Source organism: Thalassophryne amazonica, chromosome 19 (genome assembly GCF_902500255.1).
Source record: "Thalassophryne amazonica chromosome 19, fThaAma1.1, whole genome shotgun sequence".
NCBI lineage: Eukaryota > Metazoa > Chordata > Actinopteri > Batrachoidiformes > Batrachoididae > Thalassophryne > Thalassophryne amazonica.
This window is the reverse complement of record NC_047121.1, coordinates 4,398,085-4,420,336: the sequence shown is the minus strand read 5'-3', so window position 1 is coordinate 4,420,336 and position 22,252 is coordinate 4,398,085. Positions and strand designations below refer to the sequence as shown.

The following is a 22,252-nucleotide window of genomic DNA, read 5'->3' as shown; positions in this document are numbered from 1 at the left end:
TATTATTAGACGGTATTGCTTAAATTTTCATTGTTACGCAGATGATACCCAGCTTTATCTATCCATGAAGCCAGAGGACACACACCAATTAGCTAAACTGCAGGATTGTCTTACAGACATAAAGACATGGATGACCTCTAATTTCCTGCTTTTAAACTCAGATAAAACTGAAGTTATTGTACTTGGCCCCACAAATCTTAGAAACATGGTGTCTAACCAGATCCTTACTCTGGATGGCATTACCCTGACCTCTAGTAATACTGTGAGAAATCTTGGAGTCATTTTTGATCAGGATATGTCATTCAAAGCGCATATTAAACAAATATGTAGGACTGCTTTTTTGCATTTACGCAATATCTCTAAAATCAGAAAGGTCTTGTCTCAGAGTGATGCTGAAAAACTAATTCATGCATTTATTTCCTCTAGGCTGGACTATTGTAATTCATTATTATCAGGTTGTCCTAAAAGTTCCCTAAAAAGCCTTCAGTTAATTCAAAATGCTGCAGCTAGAGTACTGACGGGGACTAGAAGGAGAGAGCATATCTCACCCATATTGGCCTCTCTTCATTGCTTCCTGTTAATTCTAGAATAGAATTTAAAATTCTTCTTCTTACTTATAAGGTTTGAATAATCAGGTCCCATCTTATCTTAGGGACCTCGTAGTACCATATCACCCCAATAGAGCGCTTCACTCTCAGACTGCAGGCTTACTTGTAGTTCCTAGGGTTTGTAAGAGTAGAATGGGAGGCAGAGCCTTCAGCTTTCAGGCTCCTCTCCTGTGGAACCAGCTCCCAATTCAGATCAGGGAGACAGACACCCTCTCTACTTTTAAGATTAGGCTTAAAACTTTCCTTTTTGCTAAAGCTTATAGTTAGGGCTGGATCAGGTGACCCTGAACCATCCCTTAGTTATGCTGCTATAGACGTAGACTGCTGGGGGGTTCCCATGATGCACTGTTTCTTTCTCTTTTGCTCTGTATGCACCACTCTGCATTTAATCATTAGTGATCGATCTCTGCTCCCCTCCACAGCATGTCTTTTTCCTGGTTCTCTCCCTCAGCCCCAACCAGTCCCAGCAGAAGACTGCCCCTCCCTGAGCCTGGTTCTGCTGGAGGTTTCTTCCTGTTAAAAGGGAGTTTTTTCCTTCCCACTGTAGCCAAGTGCTTGCTCACAGGGGGTCGTTTTGACCGTTGGGGTTTTACATAATTATTGTATGGCCTTGCCTTACAATATAAAGCGCCTTGGGGCAACTGTTTGTTGTGATTTGGCGCTATATAAAAAAATTGATTGATTGATTGATATGAATTTGTATATTTAATTGTAAGTGAATTTGATGGTTTAAAGTTCCATGTCACATTTTATCTGTGTGCCTGACACTTTTAAAAGTGGGCGTGGCATCACTCTGCACTTGAACCGTGTTTGATCAGGTTTGGTTTCGGGGGAATTATATTTTTCAAATAGTGGTACAAGCACCAGTGTTGGCAAAAAAAAAACCTTTGTGGTAGAAATCAGCAAAAGGATGGGGGGGGGAGTACATAGGTCAATAAATAAACAGATAGACATGACCTTGGCCAAAATGATTGACCTCCAACAAATTAGACCTTACTGGGTAATTCAGTAACAGGCTATATTTGCAAAGTTTTATGCAATTCATAAAAGAAAAACATGCTTGGTGGACACTGGACTGAAAAAAACTCATAATCTTGGTTTTTGACCCCCAATGATCTTGACACTTGCCAAAACAAACCATTTAAGTGCCATTCTGCGGTTGACTGTTATCCACATATTACATTTAGTGGAAATTGCCCAAAGGATCTGAGAGGAGGAGTAGAATAAAAAGACAGATCAACAAAGGTTTTGACTTTTGACCCCTGTCAACTTGACTTTTGTCACAACAAGCCCTTTATGTGCAGTTCTGGGGTCAGCGTATGTGCACACAGCAGGTTTGGTGGAATCTGGCTAAAGCACCTCGGACTAGTAGTGGAACAAACACACAAAACAAACATTTCTTAAATGACCGTGTGAACTTGTTTGTATAATCTGTTGTGCTGTAAATTGTGTATCTGCTTATGAAAATATTAAAGTAGAAGAACTTGTGTTTTTCTGATTTGCTCCGGTTCATATCTGGGTGGAACACAGGGCGTGTAAATCCACAACCACACACCTGCTCAGGGATTACAGATTAACAGATGAATCCTACAGCAGAGGCTGCCCAAGTTCAGTCCTCGATATCCACCTTCCTGACACTCTTAGTCGTCTCCCTGCTTCAACACACCTGAATCCAATGAAAGGCTCATTAAAACCTGCTAACGAGTCTTTCATTGGATTCAGGTGTGTTGGAGCAGGGAGACGACTCAGAGTGTCAGGAAGGTAGATATCGAGGACTGAACTTGGGCAGCCCTGTCCTACATGATACGTCTTATCTTCTGATGATACACTTGTTGTGTTGTGCTGCTCTGATTGGTCCTGTAAAGTGTGTTGCACTGCGTTTGCTCTGCATGATGACAATAAACAAAAATTGAATTGAACTGAACTGAGTATCAGCGTCAGCGTCTGCGAACAAAGAGCCCCGGCGGTGTGTGGATGCAAATTTATTTTACAATAAAGTAGATATTATCAGTGCACGGAGTGTGTGGAAAAAAGGAAGGGAGAGGGGGAGGGACGAGAGGATAAGGATGAGCTCGTAGCCAAAGAGAAATCAGCACAATTTGCTTAATAAAATTAGGCAGATTTGAAGTCCACAAAGGCGGCCGGAGGCTGAGGGAGGAGAGCAGTCACTGCAGGACCGAGGCTCACTCCCACACTGCAAGCACCCCGCTCTGAAACACACACATGCACACACACACTATAACCGTGCCTAAAGGTTCAAGCTGTGGGCTCAGAGGGTGGACCATGCACCACCACACAAAGGAAAACGGAGAACCTCCAAAAATGGACCCCAGTGAGGATGCCGTTACATCGGCTTCCAGCAGAGCCCTGGAAAGCCCCTCTCCTGAGGGTGAGGGTGCTCCAGCAGAGCAAGCCCGAGCCACCCTGACCCCTGACCCCCACAGTGGGCAGTGTGGGGGTCACTGCCAGCCCCTGTGTCTGCTCCTCATTCTGACCCTACTCCTGCTTTCTCTCTTTGGCAGCTGGGCGGTGGTCCACCTCACCCTGGGGACACAAGGAGGGTCTCCTTTTCGAATCTCAGCCGGCTACGATCAGCGAATTCCACAGGACGCCACGGCAACCATCGAACCGCATTTCACTACCAACTGCACTGTGGGTAAGTTGAACCGTTCCTTAATAATTTCAGTCAGAAATTATGCCGCTGATGTTCATGCTGGCGAGTGCAGTCAGGTCCATAAGTATTTAGACTTTTTTGTTTGTTTGTTTTTGAGTGCTGCCTCTGTTCACCACCACAATGGACTTGAAATGACGTAAGCAAGGTGCACTTCTGGTCCACACATTCAGCTTTTATTCAGGGGTTTTCACATAAATACTGCAAGAATCATTCAGGAATTAGAGCCATTTTTCAACACAATCCCTCCAATATCACAGGCCATAAACAATTCAGCAAACAAGATATAAGTATTATTTTTTAACTTCAAATCATCACTTTTCCAGCCAGTTTGCTTTAGACAAGTCAGGAGATGGACATGTGAACATTTCCGAGTATCTCTTTGACAGCTTTTACATAAGTCATGAAGAAATACAAATGGTATGGTACTGTGTGGAAGATCTGCCTGGAGTAGGCAGTCTTCGAGTGACCGTGCAAGAAGAAAACTAGTGAGGGAAGCCACCAAAACACCAAAAGTGATTACTCTACAGGAGACAAAGGTTTATATGGCTTTGATTACAGAATCTGTGCATAGCACAAGTTTTGTCTATTGCATGGAGTGGAACAAAGAGGGATTATCTCACAAAAGGATAAACCTAGACTTTGGTCTCCCATGTGCCTTCTGGCAAGCTGTAGCAAAATTTCATGTCTTCTTTTTAAGTAAATCCTTGTCTGTTCCACTCCAGCATGACACTGTACAGTGCTGAAGTCACATGTTGGCTGCAGAAAAACCTTCACACCATCTGTTATAGCAGAATAACTGTCGTCTGGAGCAACGGACGGTAGATGATGGTGTCAGGCTTGTTCTCTTCTTTTTTTTTTTTTTTGATCATAATGAGATGGACAATAAATCATTTGCTTAAGATATGAGAGTTTTACCGTTTTGTTCAACATGGTGGTTGCTTAAACGGTCAACTTTATTGATGCTACAGCTTAATTTCTTTCTCTAACGTCACACAAATTCTAATTTGTGTGACGTTAGAGAAAGAAATTCCTGTTAGGTACAGAGAAATAATTATTCTTATCTACTTGATCTTAAACCAGGCATCTCTGCACTAAAATAATCCATCTGTGGCTGCTCGTCTTTGCCCATCAGTAAAGATAAAATAACATTTTTCACTTTTGATGTCAACTGCATATCTGCCACATCCACAGCCAGCGGTTGCAGAATTTTCCATCATCCTGTCTTTGAAAACGATGGAAAACAGGGTTTGCCATCTGCTTCATTCAGCCAACCTGTAAAGGCAGCTGACATGATGATGCAACAGGCAACAGCTGCACAAAGTTTATCCAGATGTAGGCCACGGGTGTCTTGGTGGCTTCCCACAAGTGTCTACTAATTGCACAGTCACTGGGTTTGCCAGTAAGGCGTGCACGCTCACATTCTGCTCTGCAAGTCTCACACCTGCAGACCGAACTCCATAAACCACCTTTAATATTCTGACCTGGAAACAGCTGCCTTCTTTGAGATACATTTTTAACTTGGTTAAATGGCGTCATGGCGCGTAAATGACACGAACACTGAAATAATATCCTCCTCGGTCCACTTCGGAGGCACCCGACATTGGATTAATATCACTGATTCAATTTCCTCAGTGCTGACTGCAGGAGCACAGCGAGTCTCACGTCAGCGTGTCAGGAAGGCACCAAGGAAACACAGATACAATCCAAGTTTGGTGGAACGACAGATGTTTTTAAAGTAGAGCTCCGGAGTGCCACAGTAAGCGGCTGCTGTTTGTTCCACTGTAAGAAGCCGAGCACACGAAGTCGGTGTGTGTCGTTAGCTTTTTAAAGCAGCAGCAAACTTTAGGTTAAACAATATTTCATTTAAGAATTCAGGGTGGGTTTTTTTCAGGAAAATTTAATTGTTTACGAGACTGTATCTGATTGTGGTGATTGTGCATGGAAAAAGAATAATTAGATGAAACATGATGAAGAGGAATGTTCCACCACTAACTGTTGTGCATTAGATTAAATTCCAGAATTCCCGAAAGCCTTCCAACACGAGCAGCCGCATTAATGTAATCTGGAGCTGATGGAATTTCTGTACAAAGCAACATTTTGTTCTGAAAGTATGCAACATCGCTTTCATTTTGTATAACACAGTTTATCACTTTGGTTTAATCAAATCATTTAACAAATTATTCAGTCACAGAACAGCAGTGGAGCAAAGGAGCGCACGGCGCGAGGCACTGCTACATTACCATGTTTACGTTTTGCCACGTTTCACTTTACGTTGCATCTCCTTGTACTTGGGTAAATAGACCACAGTTATATCACACTTTTACATCAGAATCAAAAGCTCAAAGTGCTTTACATTGATGCCTCAGCTGCACACTGGGAGGAACTGGAGATTAGGGACCTTGCCCAAGAGCACTGAGCGATTTTCTGGTCTGCCAGAGATTTGACCCAAGAATCCGCTGGTCTCAAATCCACCACTTAACCACGAGACCGCCACCGCCACTTTCACCGTCTTTCTGACTATCCCAAATCTTTATCCCAACCTCTTCCTCTGTGTTCTTTCCTAAACATTGTCATTCAATAATTTCCACCTGCTGCCACTTTGCTTTATATGACACCAAAATAGATCCTTATATTACAAAGGCCAAGTGGACTCTGTGTGCGTGCATGTGTGCCGAAGGGGCTTAATGTTTACAAAATGCACCTTTATTCAACAGTTTTGGTGTTAGAAATAAGGTTACCAAAGTCTTTTGGTCACAAACACAGAAATAAAAGCACTAACTAACTAACAGTGTAGTACATGAAAAACATTTTAGCTCGATGCATAAAAATCAATGTCTCAAATTAAAATATGTGCACAGCAGCGCCACCTGCTGAGACCTGTATGGTACACAGCAAAAAATCACCAGCGTTAAACTACCACGGGCAGTGTAGTGTCGGACCGTGTATGTACTCAGTCGGTGTTAATTTAACACTGGCCAGCTCTGTTCTGGGAGGTCCCCTGGACTCAGTGCAGGAGGTGGGAGAAAGGAGGATGATGGTTAAGTGGTCAGCCCTGCTGGAGAACACCTCCCACCCCATGAGTGACACCCTGACTGCATTAGAAAGCTCCTTCAGTATCAGGCTGCTCCACCCAAAGAGCGTGAGACCGCAGGTCCTGTTCCCAGGAGGCCACTCAGATCACTGAAGTCATTAATATCGTTATAGAAACAATTTTCTAGCTGTTTGCAATAATATTACACATTCTGTGCAATAATACTTGTACACTCGTATACAACATCACTTGAAGACTCATGTGCAGTATTAAGAAACATTCTTTCTGCTTGTACATACTGCATTCTATTCTACTGCATACGAGGGGATATCAAAAAGTTTCAAGCATCAAACAGAAAGAGCAAGGATTGGATTTATAATGTTTTATTTTTCAACACAGTCCCCTTCCAACTCCATACACTTGTTCCATCTAGTTTGCCAGTCACTGATACCCGATTGGTAGAACTCAACATCTTGGTCCCCTAACCAGCGCTCCGCTGCAGCAGTCAGCTCATCATCATCCTCAAATCTCTGGCCCTGAAGGTATTTTTTCAGCCTGGGAAAGAGGTGGAAGTCACTAGGGGCGAGGTCTGGAGAATAGGGTGGGTGAGGAAGACGTTCATAGCCACACTCGCACACAGCAACCCGGCTGGTGTGGACTGGTGCGTTGTCCTGGTGAAGCAGAATGCCACGACTGACACTGGGGGATATGTTTCTTCTACACAGTGTTATGACTCAACAACTGAAGTGAGCAATATGATCCTACATGAAATAAGTAGCGAAGGCATTGATGTAGATCAGGTGTGATGCATCGTAATATCAGACCGGGAAAAATGTGTGAGGCGCAAAACTTTTTCCCCTCATATATAGTTATTCGACACAAAACTTAACTTCTGTATTTTGGTAATTAGTGTTCTTTTACATTATTTTTGCACACTGTGACTGTCCCTGTGCTGCTGTAACATCATAAATTGCCCGTCATGGGGATGAAAAAGTTGCAGTTCCTTGACCGGCCACTTGAGGCTGGCTCCAAAAGTGAGCAGAAGCCCATGTTAAAATAAACTTTAGAACAGAAATAAACATGGTCATAGGCTGGTATAACAAATGGTTTTGGCTTCTAATTGATCATTTCACTTTCCCAGATAACTGTTGGGTTCTTAATTCTTAGGGTTTTTGTTGTTGTTGTTTGTTTTTGCATACATTTATGCATAATTATGTTAATTAACACTTTCAGTGGTAGCTCTTGTGGTGCTGCGGAGGCCTGAGTCTGTCTTTTATGCATTTTATTTAAAATATCTGTAAAAAAAAAATGGCTTGTCGTGTGGTTAGTTGTCTTGACTGAAAATCTAACACATCTGTGGTGCAGCATTTGTGTCAAGTTACATTTTTGGTTAATCCACGATTACTGAGAAAATAAGTGTGTTGTAAAAATGCTTTTTTCCAGCAGGAAGTGCATTTCTTGGGGTATGTCATTTCCAGGGTGTTGCCACTGACCCTGGTAAAGTGGAGGTGGTTGCCCTCCCGCTGCACTTTCAGAACTGCGCTCTTTCTTGGGCTTTGCTAGTTACTACCGCTGGCTTGTAGAGGGTTTTGCAAGGTTGGCAGCACCCCTGCATAAGCTGGTAGCTCAGTTGGCTGGTGTGAAGCCCAGTTGGACGGATCAGCCAGTTCTGGGTCAGTGGACAGAGAAATGTGACTGTAGATTTGAGGCACTGAAAGCTAAACTTACCTCCACACCCATGCTGGCATATGCTAATTTTACTCACCAACAGGCTCTCCCACTTATTTTGGAGGTGGATGGTAGCTATGGGGGGCTGTGAGCAGTGTTGTCCCAGGAACACAATGGTAAAGTTAGGCTGATCGCTTATGCGAGCTATGGGTTAAGGCCCACTGAGCGTAACATGGTGAATTACAGCTCCATGAAGTTGGAGTTTTTGGCGCTCAAGTGGGCAATGACTGAAGTTCAGGGAGTACCTGCTGGGCCATAAGTGCATTGTGTATACTGACAACAATCCACTGAGTCACTTGTCGTCCGCAAGGCTCGGGGCAACTGAGCAACGTTGGGCAGCGTCACTTGCCTCGTTCGATTTTGAGGTTAAGTATAGCTTGGGTCATAGCAATAAGAACGCTGATGCCCTCTCCTGTCAGAACCCTCCTTGGAGGCAGGACTTCCAGGTAATGGTTGGTGGGGCACGGCTTCCGGAGCCTTTGCAGCAGGTTTGCCAGGGAAACAAGGTGGATGTAACGCAAGCTGTTGTTGCAGTCTTGCCCCACCATTCTATCTGACCTGGCTGCACTGCAGCGGGCCGACTCAGTTATTCAGGAGGCTTTGGCCTTCTGGGAACGTAAAAGGGGTCCTGATAAGGAGAAGCAGAATGGTTGTTGCAGTCAGCACAGGTGCTGCTTCGGCAGTGGGGCCGGTTGATGGAGAGGCACAGTGTTTGGTACCATCAGATGTTCAGGCCAAATGGAGCTGGGGCTGTGTTGCAGTTAGTGTTGCCGGCAGCTTTAAAAGCTGATGTGTTGACTGAGGTTCATCAAGGAGTCAAGAGGATCCTAGAGCTTTTACGTCAGTGGTGTTATTGGCCAGGGATGTCTGCAGAGGTGGCAGATTGGTGCCAGGGCATGTGAGAGGTGCCAGGGGGCCAAGGTGAGTCAACTAGCGGCTCGTGGCCCTATGGGATACCTGTTGGCGCCTCAGCCTAATGAGATTCTTGCCATTGATTTTATCATTTTAGAACCTAGTCATGGTGGAGTAGAAGACATTCTTATGATGACTGACGTCTTCAGTAAGTTTTCATGGGCAGTCCCTACGTGTGACCAGTAAGCTGCTCTGGTAGCTCAGGTTTTGGTTACAGAGTGGTTTTTGAGGTTTCGGGTTCCATCCCAGATACATTCTGATCAGGGGCAGAGTTTGACAGTGTATTGATTCAGCAGTTGTGTGGCTTTTATGGCATAGAAAAGTCCCGTACTACGCCATACCATCAAACTGGAAATGGGCAATGTGAGCATTTTAATAGAACGCTTCATGATCTCTGGCATATGCTGCTGGCATCTTGGAAGCATGATTGGGGTTCCTGTTTGCCCCAGGTTCTGTATGCTTACAACACTACTGTGCATCAGGCAGCTGGTGAGTCTCCTTTTCTGCTAATGTTTGGTCAGGAGCTGAGACTCCCAGTTGATTTTCTGTTGGGTCAACTTCAGGAGCCTGTGGGTGGCTTTGTTCATGAGTGGGTCCGGGAGCACCAGACCCACTTGCAGATGGCTTTTGATGGAGCTCGGGATCGCATGAAGGCTGCTGCAGAGTGTCACAAGAAAGATCAAGATCAGTGTGTCTGTAATGTTCCCCTGAAGGAGGGCCAGTTGGTCTGGTTGCAGGATTTTTGGATACAGGAGCGTCATAAGATCCAGGATCAGTGGTCCTTGGTGTGGTACCGTATCCTGAAGGCACCACAGGAGGAGGGAACAGTTTATACAATCACCCCTAAAGACAATTTAACCAGAGCCAAGCAGGTTCATCGCTCTTTGCTGAAGGCAGTGGTTGGTGCTGGTTCCCTCAGGCAGCTGTGGTTCTTTCTCCACCCTCAGTGGAGAATATCAAGTTTGGTGGACTGGAAAGCAGCCAAAGGGCATGGGAGGAGTAGGGGAACAAATGGACAGACAAACCCAGATGTTGGCCTTCAACAATAATCTTGGCCTTTGCCCAAACAAACCCTGAAGAGCAATTCTGGGGACAATCATTTTAAACTGGTTAAATTTGAAATTCTCATATTGCAGTAAACAGTCTTTGTGTAGGAAACACTTTTCAAGCATGTGTGCATAACAGGCAATCCAGTTGCAGAACTCATTTTAAAAAGCAACTTTTTCTATCTCTAATCATTAAAACATCTCAAAAATCAGCCTGCATGAGAAGCTCTCTGATAACAATGCAAAACAAAGTGATGTTGCTGTGATTGTTGGTGTAACTGCTTTTCACTGAGGCAAAACGGGAGCCGTTACTCATGCAAATAGTGACCTTGACTTAACAGAACCTTCTCAGCTCTGGGTTCACTGCATTCATGTTGCCAGACGGCACGTAAGCCGTGGACAGTAGAGACAAAAAGCACACAGACATGGGCCTCAGCACGTGCGCCGTGCAGCCTCACCGCGCTCCGCAGTGTTCTAAACCTCCCACGCTTTCCCCTCCAGCACCTGTCACAAAGTCGGGTTTGAATACCCGTCTTTCCTCGCAGCACAACTCATGGAGCCGTGGCACTCCACCAAAGCTCCGTCTCTGGCAACAACAATTAATTACATCATTTGTTCCAGTTCGCTGCACTCAAAATGAGTTAATAAGTGCCACTAATGACCTGCATTATCATGCTTTGGGTGAAGGCAGCAGAAGACTGGTCCAAACTTTGCTTTGATTAATTTCATTTAATTGGCTTTCAAAGGCTTGAAGTCACGATGTTGTGGATAAACAGTGTTTCTCATTTCTCAGGAGAACAGTTTCCAATTTTAAAAAGAAAAGTAGTTTTGAAAGAAATGTACGGACATCCAAAGTCATCAAAAAAAACACAATGCTGCTTAATTTAATCATTTATCAGCTTAGTGTGGAAAGCAGTTTTGTTAGTGTGCCCACATGCAAAATTCAAAGTATTGATCTACTTGACACACAGATTTTACATGCTGTAGGTGTGTGTTTGTGTCTTAATGTTTTTTAAGCATGATACCTCAACAACACACAGACACAGGATATTTACGATTGTCATCAGTACTCCCTGGGAAATAGATGAGGAGATTAAATTTGGTTGGTTTCCACTGTGTGCATATGTCAAAGCAGTTGTTAGGCTCTCTAGAAAAGCTACAACTGCAATTATTGAAAACATGTCTACGGATGCATAAATACTGTCATAACACACCTGTACTTTTTTTTTTAAGAGTGAATAACATTGAAATTACTCTGGATTTGTTGAATTTACACTCATGTGATTATTCTGCTCAATTTAAATTTTCAATTTATTTTCATTTATATAGCGCCAAATCACAACACAGCTGCCTCAAGGCGCTTAGCACAAGTTGTTGGGGAAAGTGTAGTGACACGGACCCACAACAGGGAGCGCAAATGAACGGTCAATAGATGAGCCAAAAGGTAACAATTTAATGTTGTGAATGTGCACAACGATTATACAGACAATCACAGAATCTGATAGCAGTCAATACACAAAGGTGACGTGTGGGCAGGCTCGAGGATAGAAGACGTCTGTCCTGAGAAGAGCCGGAACCACACGATTTCCACCGCCACAGAACCCGGTGAATACTGGAGCCGCCAAGTCCCGAATTCCCAGGTGATCACCGTCCCCGACTGTCGGATCTGGTACTGCTGGCGAGGAGCACAAACAGTGAGATGTGGGTGTGTGCACACCCAGTAACAAAACAGTCAGAAGGTGGAAAGTCACCTCCACCTCTAATCACACACTCGTGCAGCTCCTGTTAAACCACTTATCTGGATTGGGTGTGAAGCGTAGCCATCGCTGTTCACACCAAACGCCAATCCAGCTTCACAGGTAGATGATATCTCGGCAGCGAGGTGGAGATGACGTCCGGCTTTTATGGAGTGGATTGATGAAGTGGAGATGGGTGACAGCTGTCATGAGTTGATGAGTGACAGCTGTCAACCCCGGCTGTGTCCATGGCGGCAGCGCCCTCTCGTGCCTGAAGCCCGCACTTCAGGCAGGGCACCCTCTGGTGGTGGGCCAGCAGTACCTCCTCTTCTGGCGGCCCACACAACAGGAGCCCCCCCTCAACCAGGCTTGTTCGGGTGACGGTGGTAGAAGTCGGCCAGGAGGGCCGGGTCCAGGATGAAGCTCTTCTTCACCCAGGAGTGTTCTTCTGGTCCATACCCCTCCCAGTCCACCAAATACTGAAACCCCCGGCCCTTACGACGGACATCCAGGAGCCTGCACACTGTCCATGCAGGCTCCCCGTCGATGATCCGGGCAGGAGGCGGCGCCGGTCCAGGAGTGCAGAGGGTGGAGGTGTGGTATGGCTTGACACGGGAGACATGAAAGACCGGGTGGATCCGCAGTGAAGCTGGTAGCTTCAGCTTCACTGCGGCCGGACCGAGGACTTTGAGGATCTGGAATGGTCCAATGTAACGTTCCTTCAGCTTAGGGGAGTCCACTTGTAAGGGGATGTCCTTCGTTGATAGCCATACCTCCTGCCCGGGCTGGTAAGCAGAGGCCGGGGAACGCCGGCGGTCTGCATGGGCCTTAGCCCTCGTCCGGGCCTTCAACAAGGCAGAGCAGGCGGTACGCCACACCTGTCGGCATCTTCGCAGGTGGGCCTGGACCGAGGGCACACCAACCTCTCCCTCCACCACGGGGAACAGTGGGGGCTGATACCCCAGACACACTTCGAACGGGGAGAGGCCGGTGGCAGAGGACACCTGGCTGTTATGGGCGTACTCGATCCAGGCCAGATGGTCACTCCAGGCCAACGGGTGCGTGGACGTGACGCAGCGGAGAGCCTGTTCAAGTTCTTGGTTGGCTTGCTCTGCCTGTCCGTTCATCTGAGGATGATACCCAGACGAGAGGCTCACGCTGGCCCCCAGTTCCCTGCAGAAACTCCTCCACACCTGTGAGGAGAACTGAGGACCACGGTCTGAGACGATGTCCGCTGGTATCCCATGCAGACGAACGACGTGGCGGACCAGGAGGTCTGCTGTCTCCTGGGCCGTTGGGAGCTTCGGGAGGGCCACGAAGTGGGCCGCCTTGGAGAATCGGTCCACTATCGTGAAGATGGTCGTCATGCCCTGGGACGGTGGGAGACCCGTGACAAAGTCCAGGCCAATGTGGGACCAGGGGCAACGAGGCACCGGTAGAGGCTGCAGAAGTCCTTGTGTCTTCGTGTGGTCTGCCTTGCCCCTGGCACAGGTGGTGCAGGCCTGGACATACTCCCGGACGTCGGCCTCCATAGACGCCCACCAAAAGTGCTGCCGGACAACTGCCACGGTCCTTCGCACCCCTGGATGACAGGAGAGCTTGGAACCATGACAGAAGTCCAAGACCGCAGCTCTGGCCTCTGGTGGGATGTATAAACGGTTCTTCGGACCGGTTCCTGGGTCTGGGCTCCATGCCAGGGCCTCCCGGACGGTCTTCTCCACGTCCCAGGTGAGGGTGGCCATGATAGTGGACTCAGGAATGATGGACTCCGGTGGATCCGGTAGCTCCGTCTTGACTTCATCTTCGTGTACCCAGGACAAGGCATCCGATCTCTGGTTCTTGGTCCCGGGGTGATAGGTGATCCGGAAGTCAAAATGCCCGAAGAACAGTGACCAGCGGGCTTGCCTGGGGTTCAGCCGCTTGGCGGTCCTGATATACTCCAGGTTCCGATGGTCAGTGAAAACCGTGAACGGCACAGACGCTCCCTCCAACAGGTGTCTCCACTCCTCAAGAGCCTCTTTCACCGCAAGGAGTTCTCGATTGCCGACGTCATAGTTCCGTTCAGCTGGGGTCAACCTGCAAGAAAAGTAGGCACACGGGTGAAGAACCTTATCGGTCTCGCCGCTCTGGGATAGCACGGCTCCTATCCCTGAGTCAGAGGTAGTGACACGGACCCACAACAGGGGGCGCAAATGAACGGTCAATAGATGAGCCAAAAGGTAACAATTTAATGTTGTGAATGTGCACAACGATTATACAGACAATCACAGAATCTGATAGCAGTCAATACACAAAGGTGACGTGTGGGCAGGCTCGAGGATAGAAGACGTCTGTCCTGAGAAGAGCCGGAACCACACGATTTCCACCGCCACAGAACCCGGTGAATACTGGAGCCGCCAAGTCCCGAATTCCCAGGTGATCACCGTCCCCGACTGTCGGATCTGGTACTGCTGGCGAGGAGCACAAACAGTGAGATGTGGGTGTGTGCACACCCAGTAACAAAACAGTCAGAAGGTGGAAAGTCACCTCCACCTCTAATCACACACTCGTGCAGCTCCTGTTAAACCACTTATCTGGATTGGGTGTGAAGCGTAGCCGTCGCTGTTCACACCAAACGCCAATCCAGCTTCACAGGTAGATGATATCTCGGCAGCGAGGTGGAGATGACGCCCGGCTTTTATGGAGTAGATTGATGAAGTGGAGATGGGTGACAGCTGTCCTGAGTTGATGAGTGACAGCTGTCAACCCCATCGGTGTCCATGGCGGCAGCGCCCTCTCGTGCCTGAAGCCCGCACTTCAGGCAGGGCGCCCTCTGGTGGTGGGCCAGCAGTACCTCCTCTTCTGGCGGCCCACACAACACAAGTAAGGTCTAACTTTACTAACCCCCAGAGCAACAGTGGTAAGAAAAAACTCCCTCTGAGGAAGAAACCTCAAGCAGACCAGACTCAAAGGGGTGATCCTCTGCTTGGGCCATGATACAGACATAAATTACAAAACAATTCACAAAACAAATATAGAGGAAATGCTGTGGTGCACAGGACAGGAGGGTCTCCAGCACAAATACCACACCCATCTCTGGATGGAGCTGCACCTTAAACAGAGAGAAAAAACAGAATCAGGCATCAGAAAGACAAGAAATACAGTACAATCTGTCAGCATTACACAACAAGAAAAACAGCACCACCCAGGAAAACAGATAAACTCGAGGAAGATATAGAGGAGATAAAGACCTCATTAAACCATATATCAAAAGACATGTCTAATCTAGACAAACTGATGGTGGAAATTAAAGAACTCCAAAATCTGGTTAAAGAGAAGGACAAGATCATTAAGAAACTTGAGCAACGTGTAGATGAACTTGAACAATTTACTAGAAAAGATGACGTTATAATATTTGGACTAGAAACAAGGCATCGGACATATGCAAGGGTGGTGGATTCTGGTGGAACCAGTGGGGAGGATGCACCACCTGAAGAAAGACAATCATTGGAACAAGAAGTTACAAACTTTTTATATCAAAAAGGTGTTGTCATCCATCAAGACACAATATCAGACTGTTATACTATTCCAACTAAAGATAGAAAAAATAAACTATCTAACATTGTTATACGATTTACAAGCAGAAAATATAAAAATGAGTTATTAAGACAGGCAAAGAATTTGAAAGGAACGAGTGTCTATATAAATGAGCATCTAACAAAAAAAAAAATGCAGATATTGCTAGGGAAGCAAGACTACTAAGAAAACAGAAACATATTGTTGCTACATGGGTCTGGAATTGTAGGGTGTGGATTAGAGTGAAAGAAGGAACAAACAGTATACAAATCAAAAACATGGAGGACCTTACGAAATACAGACCTGAATAGACAATCAAATATAACATCTGTTGGTAATTGGACCAACAAAAAATCAGATCAAACATGGAAACAGAGGATAAAATATATGACATAGACACTAATATTGATGAAAGTATATTTGACTTAAAAACGATTGGTTGTGAGTATTATACAGTAGAACAGCTGAATAGTGAAAAAATTGCAGAAGATACCCTGTCACTCTTACATATAAACAGTCGAAGCTTGTATTGTAAAATGTCACAAATAAAAGATTATTTAAATCAGTTTAAAAATAGATTTAGTATTGTTGCAATCACTGAATCTTGGCTTAAAGATGATCTCATGGATGAAGTTCAAATGGAGGGATATGAGCTGTATTTTGTAAACAGAAGATATAAAAAAGGCGGTGGTATTGCTCTGTATACAAAAACAGATCTGATGTGTACAATTGTTGAAGAAATGACAATTATGAATGATGACATAGAAATTGTAACAGTGGAACTTGTACATGAAACATCTAAGAATATTTTAATCAGTTGTGTATACAGAGCACCAGATTCTTGTGTTGTGAAATTTACAGATAAAATAATTGAATTATTCCATCAAATTAAAAACAAAATGCTTTTTATGTGTGGGGACTTTAATATTAACATAGAAAGCTCCAGCTGCCAAAGATTAAGTGATTTTGTGAATTCAATGTATAGTTTGGGGTTATTCCCCTTGATAACAAAACCAACCAGAATTACATCGCAAAGTGCAACGGTAATTGATAATATATTTACAAACAGAACAGATGAAATTATCAAGAATGGGATCTTCATGACAGATATTAGCGACCATTTACCAATTTTTTCAATATTTAAATCTAAAAATAGATACAACAAAAAAAACTGATATAAACTTTAAAAGAGATAAGTCAGTAAAAGCCTTAGAGGCATTAAAATATGACCTTAAAAATCAAAACTGGGAAGAAGTTTATGTCAGTGATGTTAATGTAGCATATAACTCATTTATGAAAATATTGATGAAATCATACAATAAAAATTGTAAATTAATTGAAATTAGTAAGAAAAGAGTAAATAAACCATGGCTGACAAAGGGAATAAAAAATGCTTGTGCAAAGAAAAACTATTTATACAGGTGCTTTTTAAAATTGCAAACAAAGGAATCAGAACATAAATACACAAAATATAAAAATAAACTATTAACAATAATTAGGAAACAAAAAAAAGATTATTACAGTGAAAAACTAAATAAGAGTAAAGATAATATGAGGGTAACATGGGGAATTATAAAAAGTGTGATTGATAGTGATGGAACGAAAGAAACTATTCCAAATTACTTTGTTAAGGAAAATAAAGAGATATATGATATAAAAGAAGTTGCAAATGGGTTTAATGATTATTTTTCAAATGTAGGGTCAAGTCTGGTGGGAAATAAACCAATAATAGAAGATAAATTATGTACATTGGTAAATACGGTCAATAGTATTTTCCTGGACAATGTGGAAAAAGATGAAATAAGAAATATTGTAAAAAAACTGTGTAAGCAAAAGATCAACTGACCATGAAGATTTAGACATGGTGACTGTAAAAAGTATAATAGAAATTGTTATTGAACCATTTACTTATATTTGTAATCTGTCTCTGTCAACTGGGGTTTTTCCAGATGAAATGAAAATTGCTAAGGTAGTCCCATTATATAAAAATGGAGACAAACATAATTTTTCTAATTACAGGCCAGTATCATTGCTTCCACAGTTTTCTAAAATTATGGAAAAAGTTTTTGTAACAAGATTGGATAAATTTATTGAGAAACATCATATTTTAAATAATGCTCAGTATGGATTCAGAACAAAACATTCGACAGCTATGGCAATTATGGAACTAATAGAGAAAATATCAACAACAATAGATAATAAGGATTATTTTGTAAGTATTTTTATTGACCTGAAAAAGGCTTTTGATGTTATAGACCACTCAAGATTGCTCCACAAGTTACAACAATATGGAATAAGAGGTGTTGCACATCAGTGGGTAAAAGCTACTTAGAAAATAGAAAACAGTTTGTTCAGATAAATAATACCAAATCAGAATTGTGTAACATTATTTATGGAGTACCACAAGGATCGGTACTTGGACCCAAACTGTTTATTTTGTATATCAATGATTTTGTGAATGTATCCAATGTGCTTGGCAGCATTTTATTTGCTGATGATACAACGCTGTTTTACTCTGGATCAGATATACAGGAAGTAGCACAAGTGATAAATACAGAGTTGGAAAAAGTTAAACATTGGTTTGATATAAACAGATTGTCACTAAATATTAATAAGACAAATTTCATATTGTTTAATGATAGAGCGAAAAAAAAATAATGTGTCATTACAAATAGATGGAATGGATATACAAAGGGTAAAAGAAATGAAATTTTTAGGAGTCATGATTGATGAAGATCTTACATGGAAGTCACACATAAATTACATAAAAGGAAAAATAGCGAAAGCCATTGCTGTTTTGCATAAAGTAAAATATTCATTAAATAGTTATGGTTTATTAACATTGTACAATTCATTGATTGTCCCATATTTAACTTACTGTGTAGAAATCTGGGGATCAACATATACAACCTATATACAACCTTTATTTATTTTGCAGAAAAGAGCTTTAAAAGTGATTAGTAACAGTGGTTTTAGAGATCCATCTAATCCATTGTTTATTAAGTATAGGGTACTTAAATTTCATGATTTAGTCGATTTGAAAATATTACAAACGATGTACCAAGTTAATAAAAATACTTTACCAACAAACATTCAAAATATGTTTGAAAAAAGAGTAAGTAGTTATAAATTGAAAGGAATAGAAGTCTTTAAAAAACCAAGATTTAGAACCAAAGTAAAGGAAAGGAGTATTGCAGTAAATGGTGTCAAATTATGGAACAATCTTAATAAAGAAATTAAAGAATTAAGGTCGCTTAAATTATTTAAAAAACATATTAAATTAGATGTATTAAGTAAGTATGAAACTATGAAGTAAGTCAGTGGGCTGCAAGAAAGTAAAAAAAAAAAAGTAAACTTAATAATGTTTGGAGTGTCTTAAGTTTAAATGTAACCTATCAGTGATGTAATCTATTAATTAATGGTCATAATTATGAAATGGGTCAGTGGTATGTAACAAGTTAAAGAAATGCAATCTGTTAAATAATGTTGACTATGATGCTGTATATTGAAAGATTGTATTGTTAAAAGGGGCAGAAATCATAAGACTTGTTCTTCTTTCTGCTCCTTTTCATTCTGGTATTGTGGTGCTTTTGTTTTTTGCTTTTCTGTTTTTCTTTTAAATGAATGAAATAAATATTTTAAAAAAAAGAAATACTAAGGTGATCGCCGGCCACTAGCCCTAAACTTCACTAAAAGACCCAGAATTTAGGTAAAGTTGATGCCGCGGCACGCTCAGTTTACTAATAAAATGAATTAAAAGAGTATAAAGCATAAAACAAATCTATACCAGTATGCTAGCCATATGAAAGGGAAAATAGAGTAAGTGTTGTGATGGTGTCGTAACACGGACCCACAACAGGGGGCGCAAATGAACGGACAATGGATAAGAAAAGGAGTAACAATTTAATGTTGTGAAGGCACACAACGGAATACAGACAGAAAAATAATGGATGCCAATTGTACACAAGAGGACTGTGGGCAGGCTCGAAGATAGGAGACCTCTGGTGATCGAAGAGCCGGGGCCCACACCGCTTCCACCACCAACGGCCTGAAGAACACCGGAGCCGCCAAGTCCTGAGTCCCCAGGTGGTCTCTGTCCTCCGTTGTCGGCCCCGGTACTGCTGGCAGACAAGAAACAGATGACGGTGAGTGTGAGTCCTCACGCCCAGCAACCTTTACACACAATTCCTCCGGGAGGGAAAACCTCCACCTCCAGATACGTTATCACTCGTGCAGCTCCTGTTTGTCTCTCTTCTGGATGGAGTGAGAGACGAAGACCGTCGTCCTCTCACTATCCGCCAATCCAATCTCCAACAGACTTCACAGGTGTACGGCTGCACACAGATCACAATTTGAAAAAACACTCAGAAAATACAGCAGAGAAGATTACCTCTAGTGGTAGATGATTTCTCAGTGAGGAGGTGGAGTTGTAATCCGCTTCTTATGAGGTGGTTGATGAGTGACAGCTGGTGTGGTTGACAAGTGACAGCTGTCACTTCCAATGGCTCCAGCGCCCTCTCATGCTTGAAGCCCGCACTCCAAGCAGGGCGCCGACTGGTGGTGGTGGGCCAGCAGTACCTCCTCTTCAGCGGCCCACACAACAGTAAGTGCGTCTTAAGTCTGGACTTGAAAGTCTCCACAGAATCTGACTGTTTTATTGATGCAGGGAGATCATTCCACAGAACAGGAGCACGATAAGAGAAAGCTCTGTGACGCGCAGACTTCTTATTCACCCTAGTGACACAAAGTAGTCCTGCACCCTGAGAACACAAAGCTTGGGCCGGTACGTAAGGTTTAATTAGGTCAGCTAGGTAGGGAGGTGCCAGTCCGTGAACAGTTTTATAGACTAGTAGCAGAACCTTAAAATCTGATCTCACTGGGACAGGAAGCCAGTGAAGAGACACCAAAACGGGTATAATGTGGTCAAACTTTCTGCTTCGTGGCAGCAGCATTTTGTACCAGTTGGAGACCCCTAATGCTGGACTGCGGTAAACCAGAAAATAGAACATTGCAGTAGTCCAATCTAGAAGAGATAAACACATGGATCAGACTCTTAGCATCAGCCATAGACAGGATGGGACAAATCTTCACTATATTTTGTAGGTGGAAGACAGCAGTCCTCGTAATATTTCTAGTGTGATGTATGACACACGAGCCTAGGCTAAGCGTTAGCTGGTCAAATTGAAACCATCATTTCAGTCTTATCAGAGTTTAAAAGTAGGAAGTTTCTAGACATCCATCTTCTCACTGCTGCAAGGCAATCTTCTAAGGATCAATCAATCAATCAATCAATTTATTTTATATAGCGCCAAATCACAACAAACAGTTGCCCCAAGGCGCTTTATATTGTAAGGCAAGGCCATACAATAATTATGTAAAGCCTCAACGGTCAAAACGACCCCCCTGTGAGCAAGCACTTGGCTACAGTGGGAAGGAAAACTCCCTTTTAACAGGAAGAAACCTCCAGCAGAACCAGGCTCAGGGAGGGGCAGTCTTCTGCTGGGACTGGTTGGGGCTGAGGGAGAGAACCAGGAAAAAGACATGCTGTGGAGGGGAGCAGAGATCGATCACTAATGATTAAATGCAGAGTGGTGCATACAGAGCAAAAAGAGAAGAAACAGTGCATCATGGGAACCCCCCAGCAGTCTACGTCTATAGCAGCATAACTAAGGGATGGTTCAGGGTCACCTGATCCAGCCCTAACTATAAGCTTTAGCAAAAAGGAAAGTTTTAAGCCTAATCTTAAAAGTAGAGAGGGTGTCTGTCTCCCTGATCTGAATTGGGAGCTGGTTCCACAGGAGAGGAGCCTGAAAGCTGAAGGCTCTGCCTCCCATTCTACTCTTAAAAACCCTAGGAACTACAAGTAAGCCTGCAGTCTGAGAGCGAAGCGCTCTATTGGGGTGATATGGTACTACGAGGTCCCTAAGATAAGATGGGACCTGATTATTCAAAACCTTATAAGTAAGAAGAAGAATTTTAAATTCTATTCTAGAATTAACAGGAAGCCAATGAAGAGAGGCCAATATGGGTGAGATATGCTCTCTCCTTCTAGTCCCCGTCAGTACTCTAGCTGCAGCATTTTGAATTAACTGAAGGCTTTTTAGGGAACTTTTAGGACAACCTGATAATAATGAATTACAATAGTCCAGCCTAGAGGAAATAAATGCATGAATTAGTTTTTCAGCATCACTCTGAGACAAGACCTTTCTGATTTTAGAGATATTGCGTAAATGCAAAAAAGCAGTCCTACATATTTGTTTAATATGCGCTTTGAATGACATATCCTGATCAAAAATGACTCCAAGATTTCTCACAGTATTACTAGAGGTCAGGGTAATGCCATCCAGAGTAAGGATCTGGTTAGACACCATGTTTCTAAGATTTGTGGGGCCAAGTACAATAACTTCAGTTTTATCTGAGTTTAAAAGCAGGAAATTAGAGGTCATCCATGTCTTTATGTCTGTAAGACAATCCTGCAGTTTAGCTAATTGGTGTGTGTCCTCTGGCTTCATGGATAGATAAAGCTGGGTATCATCTGCGCAACAATGAAAATTTAAGCAATACCGTCTAATAATACTGCCTAAGGGAAGCATGTATAAAGTGAATAAAATTGGTCCTAGCACAGAACCTTGTGGAACTCCATAATCAGTATCAAAAGCAGCACTGAGGTCTAACAGAACAAGCACAGAGATGAGTCCACTGTCCGAGGCCATAAGAAGATCATTTGTAACCTTCACTAATGCTGTTTCTGTACTATGATGAATTCTAAAACCTGACTGAAACTCTTCAAATAGACCATTCCTCTGCAGATGATCAGTTAGCTGTTTTACACCTACCCTTTCAAGAATTTTTGAGAGAAAAGGAAGGTTGGAGATTGGCCTATAATTAGCTAAGATAGCTGGGTCAAGTGATGGCTTTTAAAGTAATGGTTTAATTACTGCCACCTTAAAAGCCTGTGGTAC

At 43.3% G+C, this 22,252-nt stretch overlaps 1 protein-coding gene across 1 annotated transcript in view; it reads left to right on the top strand.

The window, feature by feature from the left end:
* alk (ALK receptor tyrosine kinase) overlaps window positions 1–22,252 on the top strand; it is a 1,475,036-nt gene that overhangs the window by 1,155,285 nt on the left and 297,499 nt on the right. The window contains 1 exon segment of the mRNA XM_034159972.1: window positions 3,131–3,264. Coding sequence (XP_034015863.1) covers window positions 3,131–3,264 — 134 coding nt within the window.